The sequence below is a fragment of the Atractosteus spatula genome, chromosome 13 (genome assembly GCF_055471065.1).
Source record: "Atractosteus spatula isolate fAtrSpa1 chromosome 13, fAtrSpa1.hap1, whole genome shotgun sequence".
NCBI lineage: Eukaryota > Metazoa > Chordata > Actinopteri > Semionotiformes > Lepisosteidae > Atractosteus > Atractosteus spatula.
In genome coordinates this window covers 7,175,419-7,193,753 of record NC_142718.1, presented here as the reverse complement: position 1 = coordinate 7,193,753, position 18,335 = coordinate 7,175,419, and the positions used below count along the sequence as shown (strand labels likewise).

At 38.7% G+C, this 18,335-nt stretch overlaps 1 protein-coding gene across 2 annotated transcripts in view; it reads right to left on the bottom strand.

The window, feature by feature from the left end:
* LOC148821720 (receptor-type tyrosine-protein phosphatase-like N) overlaps positions 1-18,335 on the bottom strand; it is a 148,770-nt gene that overhangs the window by 64,813 nt on the left and 65,622 nt on the right. For both annotated transcript variants that reach the window (XM_088930150.1, XM_088930151.1), the window contains one exon: positions 7,437-7,516. In XM_088930150.1, the coding sequence (XP_088786276.1) occupies positions 7,437-7,516 (80 nt within the window). The remainder of the gene's footprint in view (positions 1-7,436; positions 7,517-18,335) is intronic.

Below are 18,335 nucleotides of genomic sequence, written 5' to 3'. Positions count from 1 at the left end.
TAGGAATACGTCAGTCTTTATTCATGGAAAGAGGCAACCTTTGGCAGTACTCTCAGGTAGGAATGTAAAACAGGAATTACAGAATCACTGATGTTAATGACATTGGGCAAAAGTGTATAGTTTCGCGAATCTCTTCCATTAGCTTTCATCCCTCTAAATAAGCACACTTCCCTTTCAGAGCGGTTAAGGCAGGAATGCTGACCCCCTACTGAAACTACCCACACCCCCTGCCTCTAACCTTTCTCAATTCCTTTTGCCATTCAGCCCAACATTTAACTTCACAGGAGATGAAAAGATTTGCCATTAATATTTCATCGTGTCTGGCACCCAACCCGGCTCTTGCTAGCCTTCAGGAATAAAGGAAGGGGACTCCTAATTAGATTGTGATCTTCATTTACAGAAACCTCAACCAAACCTCAGAAAATCGAGTCCTTTTCTCACCTGCCATTCAGTCGAGAAAAGAGAAACTCAGGCCAAAAAGACTGTTCTTATTTATTCAGGATACGAGGGCAATGTTCAAGAAGGGCTACCTGTGAAGAACATGACATCTGTCTAATTTTCTCAGCAATATATTTACAAAATTGAGAATAAACCATTACAATTTTGGAGGGAGCAGTAAAGCAAATGCTGTGTCTGTGTCTAATGTCATTTTCTACCCTCTGCATTTCATGTGTCAGGCAACAGTAAATAAATTCCCTGAGGGCGAGGAAGAGAAATAACAAGGAGGAGGATCTATGCTAAGTGATTAACATTATAAGATTCCAGCAGATTCCAATCCCAAAAACTTTGCATCTGTGCTATATTTAAGCCTTAATCTTCATTAAGTGTCACACAGATCCCTTACTATGCTAAAGTGCTTATGTTTCTTTGCAGGCAGGGGTATGGTGTGATGGATAGTGTTGCTGTCTCACAGCTCTTGGGACCTGGGTTCAGTTTTAATCTGGGGTGCATTCTGGGAAGAGTTTGCATGGTCTTCCAATGTCCAAATGGGTTTTCTATGTGTACTGTAGTTTCCTTCCTGGGCGTTCCCTCACTAGACCTGCTGGCTAGGGTGCCTGGTGTCACTAAAAGCTCCCTGTGAGTGGTGGTTTTTTATACTTGATTGTATTAATGTGGAAACGTATAATATTGGCAACAGCCCCTTCAAAAAAGAAATGTAAAATAAATAAAACGAAGGGGGAGCATACAGAAAATATAAAAAAATGAATTACTTTATATGGCATTTACTTATTTGTCTGCTGCATCTTTGTTACTTTCCCCATCGCTGAGAAAGAAACTCTGGATCTCCGTTCCATTTTAACGATATTTTTGCAAATGTTTCGTGTCGATTTCTCCATGAAATATTCTTCAGTCATAGAGACCTTCTCCATTTGGACAACACTAGGCCTGTCCTGCTTCAATCAGTTTCTAGTAATTTGTCTAAAGGCTCCAATTCTGGCATTTCTAAACAAGTATGTCTCGATTTCTGACAACAGGTCACCTGGTGTTTGTCCCATCAGCAAAGTTCTGGAGTCCAGTTTTAAGCTTACAAGAAAAAAAAAGTAGACACTTATTCAAGAATCTTTCCCCAATATATCTGAATAACTTTGCATCACCCAAGACTATGCATGATTTTCTATGTGTTCTCTGAAGCCTGTATTCACAGATACATCACATTTGAATTGTAACTGGCTCAGGCGAGATGTAATCTGGATGAATAGTAACACCTCAGTGAAATGGAGAGGAAAAGCAACAGGAGAAGTAGACATATCACCATCAAACATTATCTTGTACATCTAACAGAACTCAAAGCGTTTAGAAAATAACTGTTGGATTATTAATACACTTCATAAATGGAAAAGGATTTGTAATTTGAAAAAAAATAAAGAAGGACTCTGATTTTAAATCCAATAAATTAGATATACTTTTCAAAGAATGGTCATTGAGTGGTTTATATTGTCATCTCATTGTAACATTTGTGCTTGTTAAGAAATAAGGTCTGCCAAACTCTCATTTCCAGAACTAATTACAGGGTAAAAGTTATTTTAAAAAAATCAGCCAAAAAATAATGTTCATATAAGATTCAAGGGAAATGTAATGTAGCAAAACACACAATACAGATAATAAAGGCCTTTTTCTTTGCCTTTTGATTTTGCAATATCATTTACTGTGCTGAAGGCTAAAAGCATGCTACTGTACGTTGTACGATTCTGAATATGTTTTAATAAAGCTTTTGATAAAAAAATTAGTGAAAATAATCTTTTAAAAGTGAAATATAATGTAAAAAATACCATCAATGCAATTTAGTTGATAAAACAAGAATAAATTGGGGTTCTGTTCATTCTGCATACACTAAAGAGGAGATCTGATAGTAAACAGTAGTGGATTTTCATTTAGTTTCTCAAAATATTTCATGCTTGTAGTCTATTATCCCTGTTATTATCCCTGCAAATTAGATATTGCACAACAATTTCATTGATTAAAGCGCTCTTGATGCATATTGAAAAATCATTTGAATTAATGCTTTTGCCCAGAGTTTATTAGGTGCTGAGATGATTCTGACACATCATTTACAATACTGTGCACAGATGTGGTCATCACATAACACAAAAAGATGCTGCTGTGCAATTAGTGCAAAGGCTGTTGAAAGTGATACCCTGGTTTCAAGAAGCTCAGCTCTACAGAGGCTTGGATTACTAATTCACTACCAATTGGACTGGAGAGGTCAAATGAGCTCTTTCTGTTTTTAACCAGTGTTCTGTTCTTAAGAAGAGTGAACAGATATGTCGGGGGGGGGGGGGGGGTCTGGAATTCAAAATTGCTCAAGGACACTGACAAAGTGAACCAACTGGACTTCCTCAGAAATAACAGTGAATCACGAAATGGAGACAAGACACAATGGAAGCTAGTGTATGGGGGAAATCCATTTCGAAATGAGAGCAGGAGACAGCTCTTTCCACAAAGGGTGGCGGGAGTCTGGAACAAGCTATCCCGCCATGTTATCACAGCTATCTTCTTGGCTGCAAATGGATGAGATCCTCAGATCACCTAGCTCCTAGGAACCATACTAACTAGACTGGCCAAATGGCCTCTACTCATTTATGACCTTTGTTATTTTATGATATCTTTATTTCTTAGCACCTTAGAGCACCTCACTAGACAGGAGCAGACCAGGAAATACCCACTATACATACGACAGGATCTTTATATAGTCAAAGCATGAAAAGACTCTACATAACATCTATAGGCAACAATACACTAATATTTCCCGTAGACCAGCAGGGCACCAGTCTCATATAGTGCACATACTTTAGTTCCTACTGCAGAAGACAGCAGGCTGGATGCTAACAACCTGCAGTATATGTATCTCAATTGCTGAAATTAGTAACTTATGCTTTACTGAAAAAAAAGGTCCCAGATGCAACCTTACAGTAGTGCTCTTAAAAAGAAATTGAAGCCCAATTAGCTAATAAGCAGAACTGTCTAATTACACCCACAATACTTTGCCATTCCCAATTCATGTACAGGGACATCAAAAGAGCCTGTTAATAAACCTCCGAACAATAGGTCTACAGTGAGGGGAGGGGAGGAAGTTACCATTTAGGGAAAAGAGTTTGAAAATGAAGCCTCTCCGTCAATACAGCTGTGGTTGCTCTTGATGGCTGCTTTTACCTTCTTGCTTTTTGATGTTTTCTACTAAGACTTCAACCATTCTGTGCTTCAGAGCAGCGGGGGTCAGGTATGATTCGGGGGCAGTCAGGTCTGAATTCAAACCACAGCTCAGTTTCAAATTATGGTCCTTGTATACACTCAGGCATGCTGGCTACTGTATAAGAGACTAAATAAAATTCCAACCACAATTACATCTTAAGGGCCATATGCAAAGGAGCTGACTGCATAATAAAAGGGAATATACTGCTATTACCATAATGATATTAAAGGGATAACTTCAAGTAGAGAAAACTCCCTTTCTCCCCTTTCTGAATGTTTTGCTAATGTTTACCTATTAAGCCTTGCTGGATGTCTATGAAAAGGGCATTTCATTTATATTAGATGGGTATAGTTTCTTTTCTGTCTTCCTTCAGAAGGAATAAAGAGCATAAGGAGGGAATCGCAAATTCACTTGAAAGGCAGTTTTACATGCTTGCTTTTAATGCTGAAATGCAAAACACAGCTTACATGTCTCACAAGGGCTTCAAACAATAGGGGAGAAGGGGGAAAAAAAACCTGCAGCAGCAGGTAACAAAATTAGATTTTGTTTTTACAAGACTCTTATGTTGTGGGCTATCCTCAGCCATGACAACTAAGCAATAATCTATGTACTGTGAAGTGGAATAAATGATTAAACTGGGCAGTTTCATCCACATCACCGTACCATCCTACAATTCTACCACTCACTCACCAACTCCTAGGTTAATATGACTGTTCCAAATTAAGTAAGAGGAAAGAATATCAAAAAATTAATATGATCATATTCCTGCCTGACCATGGTTAAGGACTAGAGCCCTAAACCATGCATCTTAAGAGAACAATACACAATGTAATATATATTAGGGGTTGAATGGACCTTGATATCTCAGGAGCACTGTCTAGCTTGATGCTGATAATGGCACAAACTGTCTTGAAGGACTAAAATTCCTTCCCTTGGAAAAACACAGTCAACCCCAGTGGATTTCTTCAGAATGAACAGCGAAACACTAAACCAGAGGGCACAAGCCGAAGCTACCTGGAAGCGCACTGAAAACTGAGAACAGAAGGCACTTCCTTACCCAAATAGCAGTGGGGGCGTGGAACAAGCTACCCAGCCATGCTTGAACTTGAACTTGAACTTTATTGCCATATGTAACCGGTACTGGTACAATGGAATTCTTACTTACAGAAAGCCTCTCGATTGTAAAACAAGTGTAAAAAACAAAACAAAGTGCAAACAGTGCATCTTGACAATATACAAACAAACAATAGACAATGTGCAAGTAAACATGTAGACAGTTTGAATGTAAACAATACAGACGTGTAAACAGTGACTGGAGATGTACAATAGATAAGAAATCATAAAGAGGTAGATGGTGATGGTGTAGGTGTGGTCCGAGGGGGATGGCTAAATGTGTTCGCCAATCTCACTGCTTGTGGATAGAAGCTATTGAAGAATCTAGTGGTAAGTGTCCGTATGCTCTTATATCTCTCGCCTGAGGGCAGTGGGGTGAAGAGCTCATGCCCGGGGTGGTGACTGTCCTCTGTGGTGGCCAGAATTCTACCACGGCAGCGGCCCTCATAGAGCTGTTTAATCTCGGTGAGACCGCAGCCGATGATCTTCTGGGCCATATTGACCATTCTCTGCAGTGCCTTTCTTTCTCGCGAAGAGGTGTTGCCATACCACACGGTGATCCCGTTGGTGAGGATGCTCTCGATGGTGCAGCGGTAGAAGTTCACCAACACATGTATTGGCATCCCCCATCGCTTGAGGCACCTCAAGAAATAAAGGCGCTGCTGAGCTATTCAAACCGATACCCTAATTTCTTTCCTCAAACAGCAGGATGAGCGCCTTGGACTCTCCTGATCTGCATTTGTTTGTTACTTAAAACAAAGTAAACTAGTCCTCAGAAAATAGAAACTTACATAGCTTAATAGCTTACAGAAAACTCCCTATAGCGTGTGCCCCCAGTTTCCTAATTATTCTTGACAGTTTAATGTGCTCTCTAAGGGTGGTGGGGGGGGGGGGGGGTGGCCAATGTCACTGTTCTCAAAGAGAGGGGACACGTTTCCCAGAGAGGGTCCCCTCTCATCCTTCTGCGCCCTGTGCCAACCCCACACAAGCGAGCTGCCACTGGGTGATGGGCATCATGCTGGGTTAATTACCCTTTTCCCCCGCCCTACGCTTTGACATAGAGCGTGTCTTTAAAGATAGCCTCCCATGAATAGGCAATGTTTATGTTAATGAACAGGGCTTTACACCATGTTGCAAATTAGCTGAAAGGGGTTTTTTTGGGGGGGGGAAACAAATGGAGTGCTTTTATGAGGCCTAGATACACAAAAGGGCTGAATAGAAGCAAGCTGATACTGGGGATTCTGAATTCAGGGCCTTGCATCAAAGACCGGAACAAAACAGCGCCAGTGTTTCTGCTGTCACTCATCAACACTTTCATCAACTGATGAAAGGATTCTGACAAAAAGCGACAACAACCACAACAACAACAACAACACAAAATGAGGGCATGCTGGCGACATTTATCTGAACTGTTTCTTTAAGCAATTAAAAACTTTAAATCCCCATTTTGTGAGAGCTCGTATCCACTTCTCTTTTGGGCTATTTGGATTTATTTACCTGTGAAGTATATTCGTGACAGAAGGGGTACTTATTTTTTTCACCTGTGTGGCGTACGTGCTCTATGTTTGGCAGTGCTAATTCTAAAGGTGAACAGAAACAAAGTCTTGTTCTTCTTTTAATCTGGTTCACATCAGTGTCTCTCCTGTGAAGCGACTTCTGCTTCCTTACAGTGCAACTGTGGAAGAGCTGATGCTCCATCCGAACTGTTTGTTATAACAGCACTTAAGTAGAAGTTGGCTAAGGCGCCTGTGGCTGGAAGAAGAATCCTACTCCATTGGGCCCCTGACCAAGGCCCTTAACCCCAACCGCTCCAGGGGCGCTGTACAATGGCTGACCCTGCGCTCTGACCCCAAGCTTCTCTCTCCCTGTCTGTGTGTCTCATGGAGAGCAAGCTGGGGTATGTGAAAAGACGAATTCCTAATGCAAGAAATTGTATATGGCCAATAAAGTGATCTTATCTCTTATCTTATTTGATCGGTATGATATAAAAGATGAGGCTCTTCCAGCAAGAATCTATATATACAATGGGCATCCAGTTTTCAACAGAGATGGCCTCATGTCCAATCACAAGGAGGTTAGCTAGCTGTATCCCATCAATCCCTTGGTGGCAAAATTAAAGAATTTCAACAATAAAATGCTTTTCATATTACCTACAGATGGATGCTCTTCAAACAACGTTTTGGAAGCAGTTATGTTTCTTTGTAAGTTAAAGGAGGGTAAAAATATATATAGTGCTTTCTGGTTTTAATGGTAAGCATCTTTATAACTGAGACAATAATGTTTTTTTTTAGTTCTGTGGTTTTCAGAGTGACTGCTCAGGTAAACTCCCCAAAACTATCAAAACATCCAGGAATGCCAATGATGTTGTTTATTTTCTTGGAGAAAAAACTGCTTTGGCTAGAGAAAAAAACGACAACAATAAAATCTTCTCCATGAAAGCAAACGTCTCTGAAAGCCAAATTTAAATTGTAGAGGTACCGACTCTTAAAAGTCCATGCTCAAAAGCGACACAGCAAGGCGTGTTCTAAAGATGAAAGCCCCTTTGCGTCTTCACAGAGATTTCCCAGAAACCCCATTTTGTCAAAACCAAAACCACTGCAGACAATTTCTAGCCAAAAGCAAGTTCACTTACCAGCTTTGTCGGCCACATCCTCCGCACTGAGGTTGTGATTGTTCTGCCTGATGCGGTACGTCAAAGCAGGACCTACAACACTGCAACAACAGGCAAGCAAATTAGGAGTGAGAGACGGGATATGGAGGAACCCACATTTATATAGCTCCTGGATTCTCTCCCAGGAACTTGCAGCACTTCAAAATGTAGCACCCCTTCCCCCCAAAAAAAAGAGATTATCACATATTAGAATCCAGCAGCCTCCAGATGGAGCTGTTTAATACAGACAGACACAACCCCTAGGGGCAGTGGACAAAAAATGGAAACATCTGGGTAAATGAGACTTCAGGTATGTTGAAAGCAAGGGCTTCCACACAGATGTGGCTCATGTGTTACGTGAGCAAATAAACATGACTGCAAGAGGTGTCCATGGAGTCCATTTTTGTAAGGTCGTCCTGACCGAAAAGTGAGAGGGGGCACGCCAAACCCGTAGAGTAGGTTAGCTTTCTTTCCGGAAAGATATTACAAAACGAGCTGGAAATAAAAGTGGAAGACAAAAATATCTTCCGCATCAAATCATGGCTGATTACTCGACCCTTGGGAAAAGAGTGGGATGTGTAATGGATAAGCGTTGTCAGAGAGGAAGGGAGAAAGATCGTGAGGGAAAAGTGTGATGGGGCGGTCCGATGAAATTAGACTTTCTAGAATTGCAATGTAAATGGTTACAATGTGTAATGAGGCCTTGGCACAAGAGGGTTCTGTTACTGGGTTGAAGAGATAATGTTCAATTTGAAGGAGATGTCAAGAGTACTGGATGATGGGATATGGAAAGGATCATAGAGAGTAGCTGTAAGGTGACTCCCACAGTAGATGAGACTGCCACTCTTTTGAAATGTGTTTCACAAAATTTTGAATTAGTGGATTCCTCCAGAGCAGTTTGACCAGAAGGGAAAGGTTTTACATTGCGGTGGAAGACCACAAAGGACAAGCCTCAAGAAATGCTATGATCTTTTCTAGGCGCTTGGATTGAACAGATTGAATTTTGATCCCAGGTATTTTTGGATCATTAAATGTTAAACTCTACTTTTACCGGAGGGACTAAGTAGTATGGAACAGGAGCTTAGTAGATTAAATCTTCTCTTTCAGAGAAGGAGGTGGTTTATGAGTCATTTTCGAGACGAGTACGTGAGGAAGCATTAAAACGTTTCTTTGATTTGCAAGGTGCGTAGTGGGAATAGGCGAAGGATTTCTTCACAGTGTGGGGAAGCAGGAGGCATCCATGTGAAGGACAACAGAGCTTTCACTGGCCGATTATCAAACTTTATTGATAAAACAAAAACAAAAACAAAAACAAAAACTAGCCGACCGAACCAGAAGAAGAAAAAAGAATCAAGAATAACGGACACAGCGCGAGCCTGCATTCTCTCCTCGACCGTCCACACCACACTTTTCCCTGGGTCAGAGAGTAAATACAACTTCACTCGCACCAAACAAATGACCACACACTGAACACTGAACATGTTAACCCAAATATGTCTCACAGTGTTTTTAAAAGAAAACATTAGGGAAAAAGAGAAGAGTTAAGGAGTCTCAGGACAGATGGTCCCAGCTAGTGATGCGCGGGTTGACTCGCACTCAGGGGTCGGGCTCGGGTTAAATAAACAAGATTTTAGATCGGGTCGGGAGGGTGCGGGTTCGTTTCTCACAGCCGCCGGCTGGTGGAGTAAAAAAAAAGCCAACCTGCGCATCACTATTGTTTGGTGTAATTTCTAAGTGAGCGGGTTTGGACCGGGTTCGGGTCAATACTTTTATCATTTTAAATCAGGTCGGGCGGATAAAAAAAAGGAAACCCGCACATCACTAGTCCCAGCGTAGTATGGATGCACTCATTCCTTTTAAAGGCAAGATCAATGCTAATCACTGCTTAATTTCCTGAGTGAAATAACACCTACTGTTGCCTTATTTCTTTTCTGCCTTGAGATCTGTTCACCGGGATGACAATACCCTCATCCATGTATCACATGTGGCAGCCCAGTGGGTTTGATGAACATTGTACTGATGTTCTCCATATGTCATGGCCTTCACAGTCACTAGATCTGAATCCAGTTGGCAGTGTGAGTGGACTCCACTAAACCAGGCATGGGTTGATAGAGCCACATGCCCCCCGTGTAGAATTCCATACATTGGTAGACTCTATGCTATCGTGTACACAGGGCATACATTGGCATTTCCATTTCTTTGTTCATTGTCTGTACCAGCTCGTTTATGAGAACAGGTCATGTGTAACATTTACTGTATGTTTATAAAAGAAACCGACATTATTATACCTGCTATTGTGTTTTCAAACATGATTTATTTTGAAGTTTAGTCTTTGTGAGAAATTAAATTTATTGTTATTGTGCTTCGCTACATACGGTATCTGAACAATTTAACTTACACTTGCAATAGAGTTCATTTTCTAGATACTGTATATGATTAAGTTGAGTTTGTGGCTTCTACATACATTTCTAGCATTCAGAAAAAAATCATGTTAACTCCAATTTCTAAGCACTATGGATTTTTGGACAAATAGTAGGAGTTTATCTTTTGTGACTGGTAGGATATGCAGTATACTGAACAGTAACAGCTAATGGTATCTAATTCATTTAGATAAAATATGGTATCTAATTCATTTCTCATCTGTACCACTGTGCCTCTTTTATCATGCTAAATGTATATTTTGCTATGTCGTAAATCAAAATATAACCAAATTAAGAGTGCTACAGTACATCTACATTTAATATTGCTCTTGAGAACTAAACTCAAGACTGCTCTCGGAGGTTCTAAAGTAAGATACCTAAGAGCAGCTTGCAAAAAAAATCTATAATACCAATTCGCATTTTATGCTTATACTACCATGGCTCAAAATGCTATGAGATAGTATGTTCAGCATTAAGTCATTCAAGATTCTCAGAACAGGCTCCTGGAAGTGTTTCCTGTGAATTGTTGTAGCTTCTATTTAAGGTCTGTAGGTCTAAGGCTTAAAAAGACTTCATTTCTCTTAATTGAAAACCGATATAGTCAGATGCCTAAACAAATTGACTCTTAATGAAGGCACATCAATAAAATCATGAAACAGTTCAAACTATTTAAGAATTCATAACCAGATGTGTACATTTATATCTGGAGCCTTGTGATTGTCAGAAATAATGCAATATGTGCTACAGTGTCCTCTAAAAGTATGATTTTCACAACGAACTGTAAAACAAATTCTCACGGACAAACAACATGACTGATAGGTATCATACAACTCTTAATCAATTTAATACTCTTTATTATTCAGTTGTTTTGAGTCCTTTGGGGTTCTTTTTAATTGACCTTTTTGAGACCAGTTTGGAAAGTGAAATGCAAGACAGAAAAGAGTTTAACAATTGTTAATGAAAAGCTGGCAACTGTGAAGCTAAAAGAAAAGAGAAGTTGAATCAGAAACAGGACAGACATTAGGCCTAAATCGGCAATTTGGAATAATAATAATAATACATTTTATTTTATATAGGGCCTTCAAAGGCTTCTTCTCAAAGCGCTTTACAGATGACAACAACAATAAATGAAAAGAATACACAAGATAAAACGCAATTTTCAATACACAGAGGAGACCATGGATGGTGGTAAAATGTATAGTAGGAGCAGAGGGGTAAAGAATGGAACCACTTAAGTAAAGGCTCTTCTAAAGAAGAAGGAATATACTGAAGAAACAATAAACCACAGATATAATTACTACTTGGATAAGACCAGGTTAGACGTAAAACAAAGTAGCAGTTGATGACAGGAAAAATCTGAAAATCCATAGGTCAGAGAAGACCACAACTGCAAAATTCCAAAGACTACATTACTCATCAGTACCAAGAACCACTCAGAAGTCCAAAGATGAGCCAGGAGAGTTTGGGAACTCTTCCTGAAAAGTGTCATCAACAGATGAGACCAACATAAACCTTTTCCAACGTTATGGAATGATTACAGTTTGGACAAAGGAATTGCAGAGACTGAATAAAAGGCACATAAAGTGTCTTAGTGGAGAATTTAACTGTTCTTCAAAGATGGAAGTATAATCACGTTTAGTTTGCCGCAAAGTACGAACTGTTCTAATTGTTTTGGAAAAAGACTCCTATTGCCTTACTTGTTCTGCGGTTGTTTTAAATATTGAATAATACCGTGTTTCTTTGAAATAAAAATCGGTTTCGCCTTCTGAATTTATCCTGCCAAAATCTATAGATTTAAAGATACTTTTCATAAACCTGCTTACCCCGAAATCCTTATTAGCTGTATACCGATTTGGGCAGTAGTTATCAAATCGGATTTTGATAACTAATTTCACCAATGAAGCATGGCCTGGCCTGGCCTGGCCTGCAACTGGCTCATTTGGTTTCTATTGTAATTTACCTAATGATCATCTGCTTCAGAATGTAGTTTGGATTTTAAAAATATAGCCAATGTAACCGAGGAGCTCATTGGGAGAAAAAAGTGATGAAGTCTAAAACTAACTGTTAATCTCCAGATGTAAATTCAAATGAACGTGCATTTTACAAGCTGGAGAAAAACTTTCCTTCAGATCACCCTTGGAACAGGCACAAACTCGGAGACTGCCGCAAAGGAAATGGTGAGCTCTATAGGTCATGGACATCATGCAGATATTACCTTAAAGGAATATACTGACAATCATAAATTTACTAAAAGTGAATGAGTGTATAATCACTGGGCTGAACATCAAGTAGGTTTTTGTTCTAATATAATCATGTACAGTATATCCATGGAATTAACAAAATGTACATTTACAGTATATTGTTCTTACCATTAATCTATCTCATGAACACAAATGCAATTGCTTGCTCTGAAAGGAAAAATAACAGTTATGGCTTTCCTATCCTAATGTCATTCTACATCTTCCATCCAAATTGGCTCAAAATCTGTGGTTCTGTTGTCACAAACATACAGAGCATAGATAGACCATATTGGTTTGGTCACTTGGACTAAACGCATTTTTGAATATGGTTCTTTGATGCCTAAAACTAAGGTCTCCAACCCTGGTTCTGCTAAATATCAGTCCAGGGAAGTCTTACAGGCCACCTTTATGAAAGAAACAGGTGTTCAGCAAGTAATGGATGAAGTAAGCCAGTAATTTGTTCAACTAAAAGATCTCTGCGCCCCGATGGCTAATGACTTAACAAATCACTCTCACTTACTTAATGTTTAAAGTGTTTAGGGGTCCTTTGGCTTCTAAAGCACTGTTTAAATGCAATGATTAGTTGTGGTAGCTGCAAAATAATTGTGATGAAAATCCAAAAGTGACCAGGGGTGAAGACTCTTGGTTTAAAGGCTCATAACGTAAAACTTGGCCATGACCTTATTTAACATCGTTTAATACATGGAAATTACATTTATTATATATATATATTTTTTCCATCTCTTTCATATGGTGACATTTCTGTTTCATTAAAATGGGCATCGTGTCTTCAGGACATAAAGATCAAAGCAATCCACTTTAAATTCCTTCCATGGTCTACAATTTTCAATAGACGGTGAACTTCTTCAAGCACTTAATAATTGCTATTTTGTATTTGATGCTTATAAGCCTAAGCCATCAAACATTACAAATATTATTGTTTTCAAGTCTGTGTCATTCACAATCAATTTCAAAGTCGGGCTTAGTTCATATTCTGTACACTGGGCAAAGGTAGCCCTACTATGAATATATTTAATATTCCCACTTGGTGTTCTTAAAGAGAATATATATCCAGTGGAAGCAAAAGTCTGAATTTCTTAAAGATTAAATTTGTGGGTAAAGAAAGCTGGCAGCCTAATAGAAGCTGTGAAAGCTTCAAAACTATGTACCGTTCTTTAATTGTGCTATAGACATGCTTTGAATTATCAATGGTAAAGAAGCAATTAATCTACCTGTTACAGCATTTTAGCTAATAATGCCGCACTTCTTTTCTAAAAAGCAATAAATAACATGCTCAAATGCCGCATTGGTTGGACAATGCTATTGCAAGACAATTAAAAGACACAATCTATTTCAAATGTAATAATTCTGACATCTTAGAAGGCATTCAAAGCTCAGCAAATCAACTGCACATCACTCAAACCTTCTCAATATGTTGTGATTGACAACTGAGGCTGCAAGAACCAAAATAAACCTCTTTCTTGCTGAATTGTTCCTTGTTCCTGAATTGACTTGTTCCTTTGCAGCCTACGCATGCTGACGCAGCTCCCCACCTGAACTACTACAGTCCTATGCAAAGCCCACTATAAAGAAGTGGACTATTACAGACCGAAAAATGGAACAATGGCAATCGATTATAATCTCCTGTGGATTTGGATGACGGAGATGAGAGCAAAATTCTGCCTCAGGCAGTCCTCCAACTTGATGTCCAAAACACAGAGAACTACCCATGAGCCAGATAGGACCACATGGAAATCTGTAGCAGTCTTAATCTGTTACCAGCACTGGAGAGGGGCATTTGGCATGTCTTGACTGCGATTCATTCTATTTTTTGAGGGGTATATAATCGAATACTTGAAATATTAATCCTTTAAACAATGTATGTTGGCTGCTGACAGTACCCTCATGAGGAGCTTACTCAGACAGCTAAAATATTCATTAAATTAGCATGTGAGTCTGCGGCACATTAGCGCTCCATGGTCATATGACACTCTGCTTATTAATTATGGTCTGAGCAGTTATTATAATGCACATACAGTAAGTTACTTCTTCGGGAAAGAAAACTACAGAAATGTAAGGTGTAGAAAAAAACCTCTCAGTCTATTTTTTGTGTTTATAACTTTGGTTTCTACGGCAATAGTGTTTCAAAAAGTGCACTCAGGATTAGTGACAGAATTACTCTGGTCTTGAAAGGCACTTGAGTAAAGAAGTAATATTTCACATTTTACATCAGTATTCAGAAGGCCTGTTGTTAGCAGCAGGGCAGGCTTGGTGACAGCTTTTCATGTTCCTAATGAGTTGACCTTACTCCTTCAGAAAGTTCCTGTGCCATTATTGGAGAGCCACGTCTGTGTTTTACGGAGACGCCTGAGAAAGTTTAAAACTATTGCCAAGGATGTCTTATTGAGTCTAGGACTCAATATAGGCTGTTATCTTGCATAGGTAAGCTCCTTACTCTTCATGGTTGAGTCTTTGCTGACTCAGGGACCTTCCAGAGACACTTGCATTTATATTTTATTTCTAAAATCATGTGAACCACTGTTACTGCACGCAGAGACCATTCAGCAAATTTTTGTGACTTGTCAAAGTAATGTTGCAGACTTTTTACGTTAACCACAGTAAAGTGCGTGACTACTTATGGCAGTCAAAACATGATAGTTTTTAATTTTTTTGCTGTTTTTCTGACCTTTTATAACTCCTAAACATGTTCAATTTGAACATGTAAGTCCTTATTGAAAATACCCTTCTCTCGTATGGGCGCACATGAGGAGACAGGCTTCAAACTGTCTTGAACAAAAAGATGCATTTTAGTTGTTTAACTGAAGACAAACTTGAAGACCCCAATAAAAACAGGTCCTTTTAGTGGATAGGAAACAGGAGTATCCTTTGAGGGAGAAGCCAACTTCAGAAATAACCCGAAAATTTTAAAAGGGCAAAGTCTCCTTTTCTCTTTGGAAAAACTGACTTCCCGTAAAATAGACCTCTAAGGTCTAAGAAAGCTTCTTCTGTCACCCCAGTCTAAATGGGATCTTACCATCCCTGTGTTCTCATCAAGCAGCCTCTTTCAATCTAGACTACACCCAAACAGACTCTCTTGTAACAAAACCCAGGAATTTACATATCTGTCCCTTCCTGAAGGGTCCCAAAGCAAATGATCTAAACTATATTTAAAATATCTCATTTCAAATATCTGAAACTATTTAGAGTTCACGTACAACACATCACTGCACAGATAATACTTTCTTTGCTAACAGTAGAAAACTGGAAAAAAAAGCCACCAGTGAAAGAACTGATTTAATCAAATTAACCAAATTAAATTCTTTTTCTCCTCCCCATCAACCAATATTGAGTGTGTACCCAACCAAAGGTACAGCAAATCCAAGTGATGGGCACTCCTTATCAAAGTAGCACATATGTAATGGGGGAAAAAACCCTTTCTGCCCAAAAGAGTACTGTATTTCCAAATATTCTTAAGTTTTAAAATAAAAAAGCAGACTTTGTCTTTAAAAAGCATATTTCCTGAAATGCCACAAAAACACACACGGAAGGGTGTGCTCATTTTATGCCCTGGAGTGGTTCAGTGACATTTGCTGTGATGTACAGTATTTTATTCTTCATTTTGCATATCTATTTTCCCTTTAAATTTCTTTCTTTTTTTCTACATTTCATGTAAAAAAAAATATCTGTTTAAGTTGCTGCAGGAACAGATTGGTTTTTTTTTCTCCCAATAACATGCTCTATCTCGCTTATTTGTATCTTCTTGTTATGCTTGTATGTTCTGCTGTTTAGGCCTTTCTGTGCCATGCCTGCATTCACTGTCCAGGTTTTACAAACATGTCAAAACTGACACTGATAAAAGATTTTCCAAAATAAAAAAAAACCCATCGAATGGTCGATTTATCTTTCATAATATTTCAGAATTTGGAATCCTCAAAAGTGTGTTTTTCTTAGTCTTGCCTCAGGACTATGAACCCAGCGACTGTCCAAGAAGAAGGATGCAGACTCCTCTGACTGGCCCAGCTTTTAACCATTTTCACCAGAACCACACATCACGCTGCCCAGACTCCTGACTGAAGGCTCAATGCCAAATGGATGAGAGAAACATCCTTTGCCAACAGACCCACCAACTTCCTGAGGAAGGCCCTTAACCCCAACTTCTCCAGGGGCGCCGTACAATGGCAGACCCTGCGCTCTGACCCCAGACTGTCTCCCTGTCTGTGTGTCTCATGGAGAGCAAGCTGGGGTATGCAAAAAGATAATTCCTAATGCAAGAAATTGTAAAGGGTTAATAAAGTGATGTTATTATTATAATTATTAATCAGCCCCTACCCTGAGTGTTGAAGTAAGTTCAACTGGCTGTCACCTCCACTTGGGGAAACACTAGTTGACATGACCCAAATCAGAGAAATCTAGCTGTGCTCAAGCCAGTACCTTTACTGGCTGAGCACTCAGGATCTAAACATATTTTCATTTAAGGCACAAATGCATTATTTCTTTTCATACTAAATCTTCCAGAAGCATCCCAGCCCAGATTTTAGCTTTGAGCTCAGACGTCTGATAATATTAACTGACACAAAAAATAAATAAATATTTATCTGAACCTTTTCTAGATTAATGCCTACTTTCTACAATGTCCTTAGGGAAAAGCATATTCATGAAATATCACTCCAATTCTTTAAGTTGATTGCCTACCTGTTTTAATTGTAGCCTGCACACACTTGTAAATCTTTGGGGGTACAAATTAAGCATCTTAAGCAAATTAAGCAAACATACTGTATGTGATTTAAGGAGGTTACATTATTCTTCAGAAACTTTTCTATGTTGAAACACGTTTTAATCACATTTATTCTACTTTATAATGCTTCTGATTTTTTTAGGCTTATTAGGTGTGAATATAATTCTAAAAGTTTCATGATGTGGCCTCACAATTTTCCTACCTCATCTTCAGTTTGATGCGGTTACGATATAACTACTTCTAAATGCCTTTCTTTACTTGCAATATATAAGGGATGTTTGCCATTTTGAAATGGATACAGTTCCAAGCTGATCAGGATGGAACCAGAAGGTTTCAAGATGGAATTGCATTGTCTCATATTATTCATATTAGAATTCCTTGGTTGGTAGACTCTATAACCTCTAATTTCTAGGCCTTCTATGTTTTTCAGTTCCAAAAGCTGTGAAAATGGGTGTTGGACTGACTGTTCTCTGAATAAACTGGTGTTATTGATACCAAACATGTCAGACATATAGAGTCCCAGTGTACAGCATTTGTGAATTCTGGTATACTTCACTTGTTTTAATTTACTGTGATCCATTTTATCCTCAAATACATTATCACTGCAAGAAAACCTCAGCTTATTTGTCAGTTCCATTGTCATATGGCCTTCTAACGATCTGAATTCTTCCACAGATTTTCTTTAACACCATTTGAAAGCTTGGTATATTCATAGTGATTTATTCCAAATATGTTTTGGGAAGGTATGTTACATTTTACATGTATTCTCAGCCATATTTATAAGCCTCTACAGATGAGCATATTATTTTTTAAAGAATTGTATACATTATGCTGCATATACAGTATATCAAAGTGTGTATAAAACAAATGTATACTAACTGCAGGTTAAACAGAAGTAAATGTATTTAAAATGAAATACAATTATTTAACTTGAGTTATAGTGCCCTTTGTGCTACTTATCCAATTTTAAATATTAAAGTAACACAATCAAACAAATGAGCACATTCTTCGAGTGTGTTTACATCAAGGGCAAATATCTAATAATTATCTAGATGATTATTACATTTGGTTGCCAGAAGAAACTGACTTATGTATATTGCACTGTTGGCATGGATCATGGACTGTTAGATATTTCAGTGCAAAGATAAGAGCATGCAGAATACAGATACCAGCTTTGAAGATCTGCTGGCATCCTTCAATTTTTTAAAATCGTTCTTAGTCGCTTAGTATCCTGCTGACTAATGTCTTTTGAGGGCTGGAACCCATTTTATTAGAGTGCTAACTAAGTAAAAGGGGTTTTGAAAAATATCACATCACTGCATGTGGATACAACAGTCTGTTACTTAATAATAATAATAATAATAATAATTGCTTACACTTATATGGCGCTTTTCTGGACACTCCACTCAAAGCCCTTTACAGGTAATGGGGACTCCCCTCCACCACCACCAGTGTGCAGCCCCACCTGGATGATGTGACGGCAGCC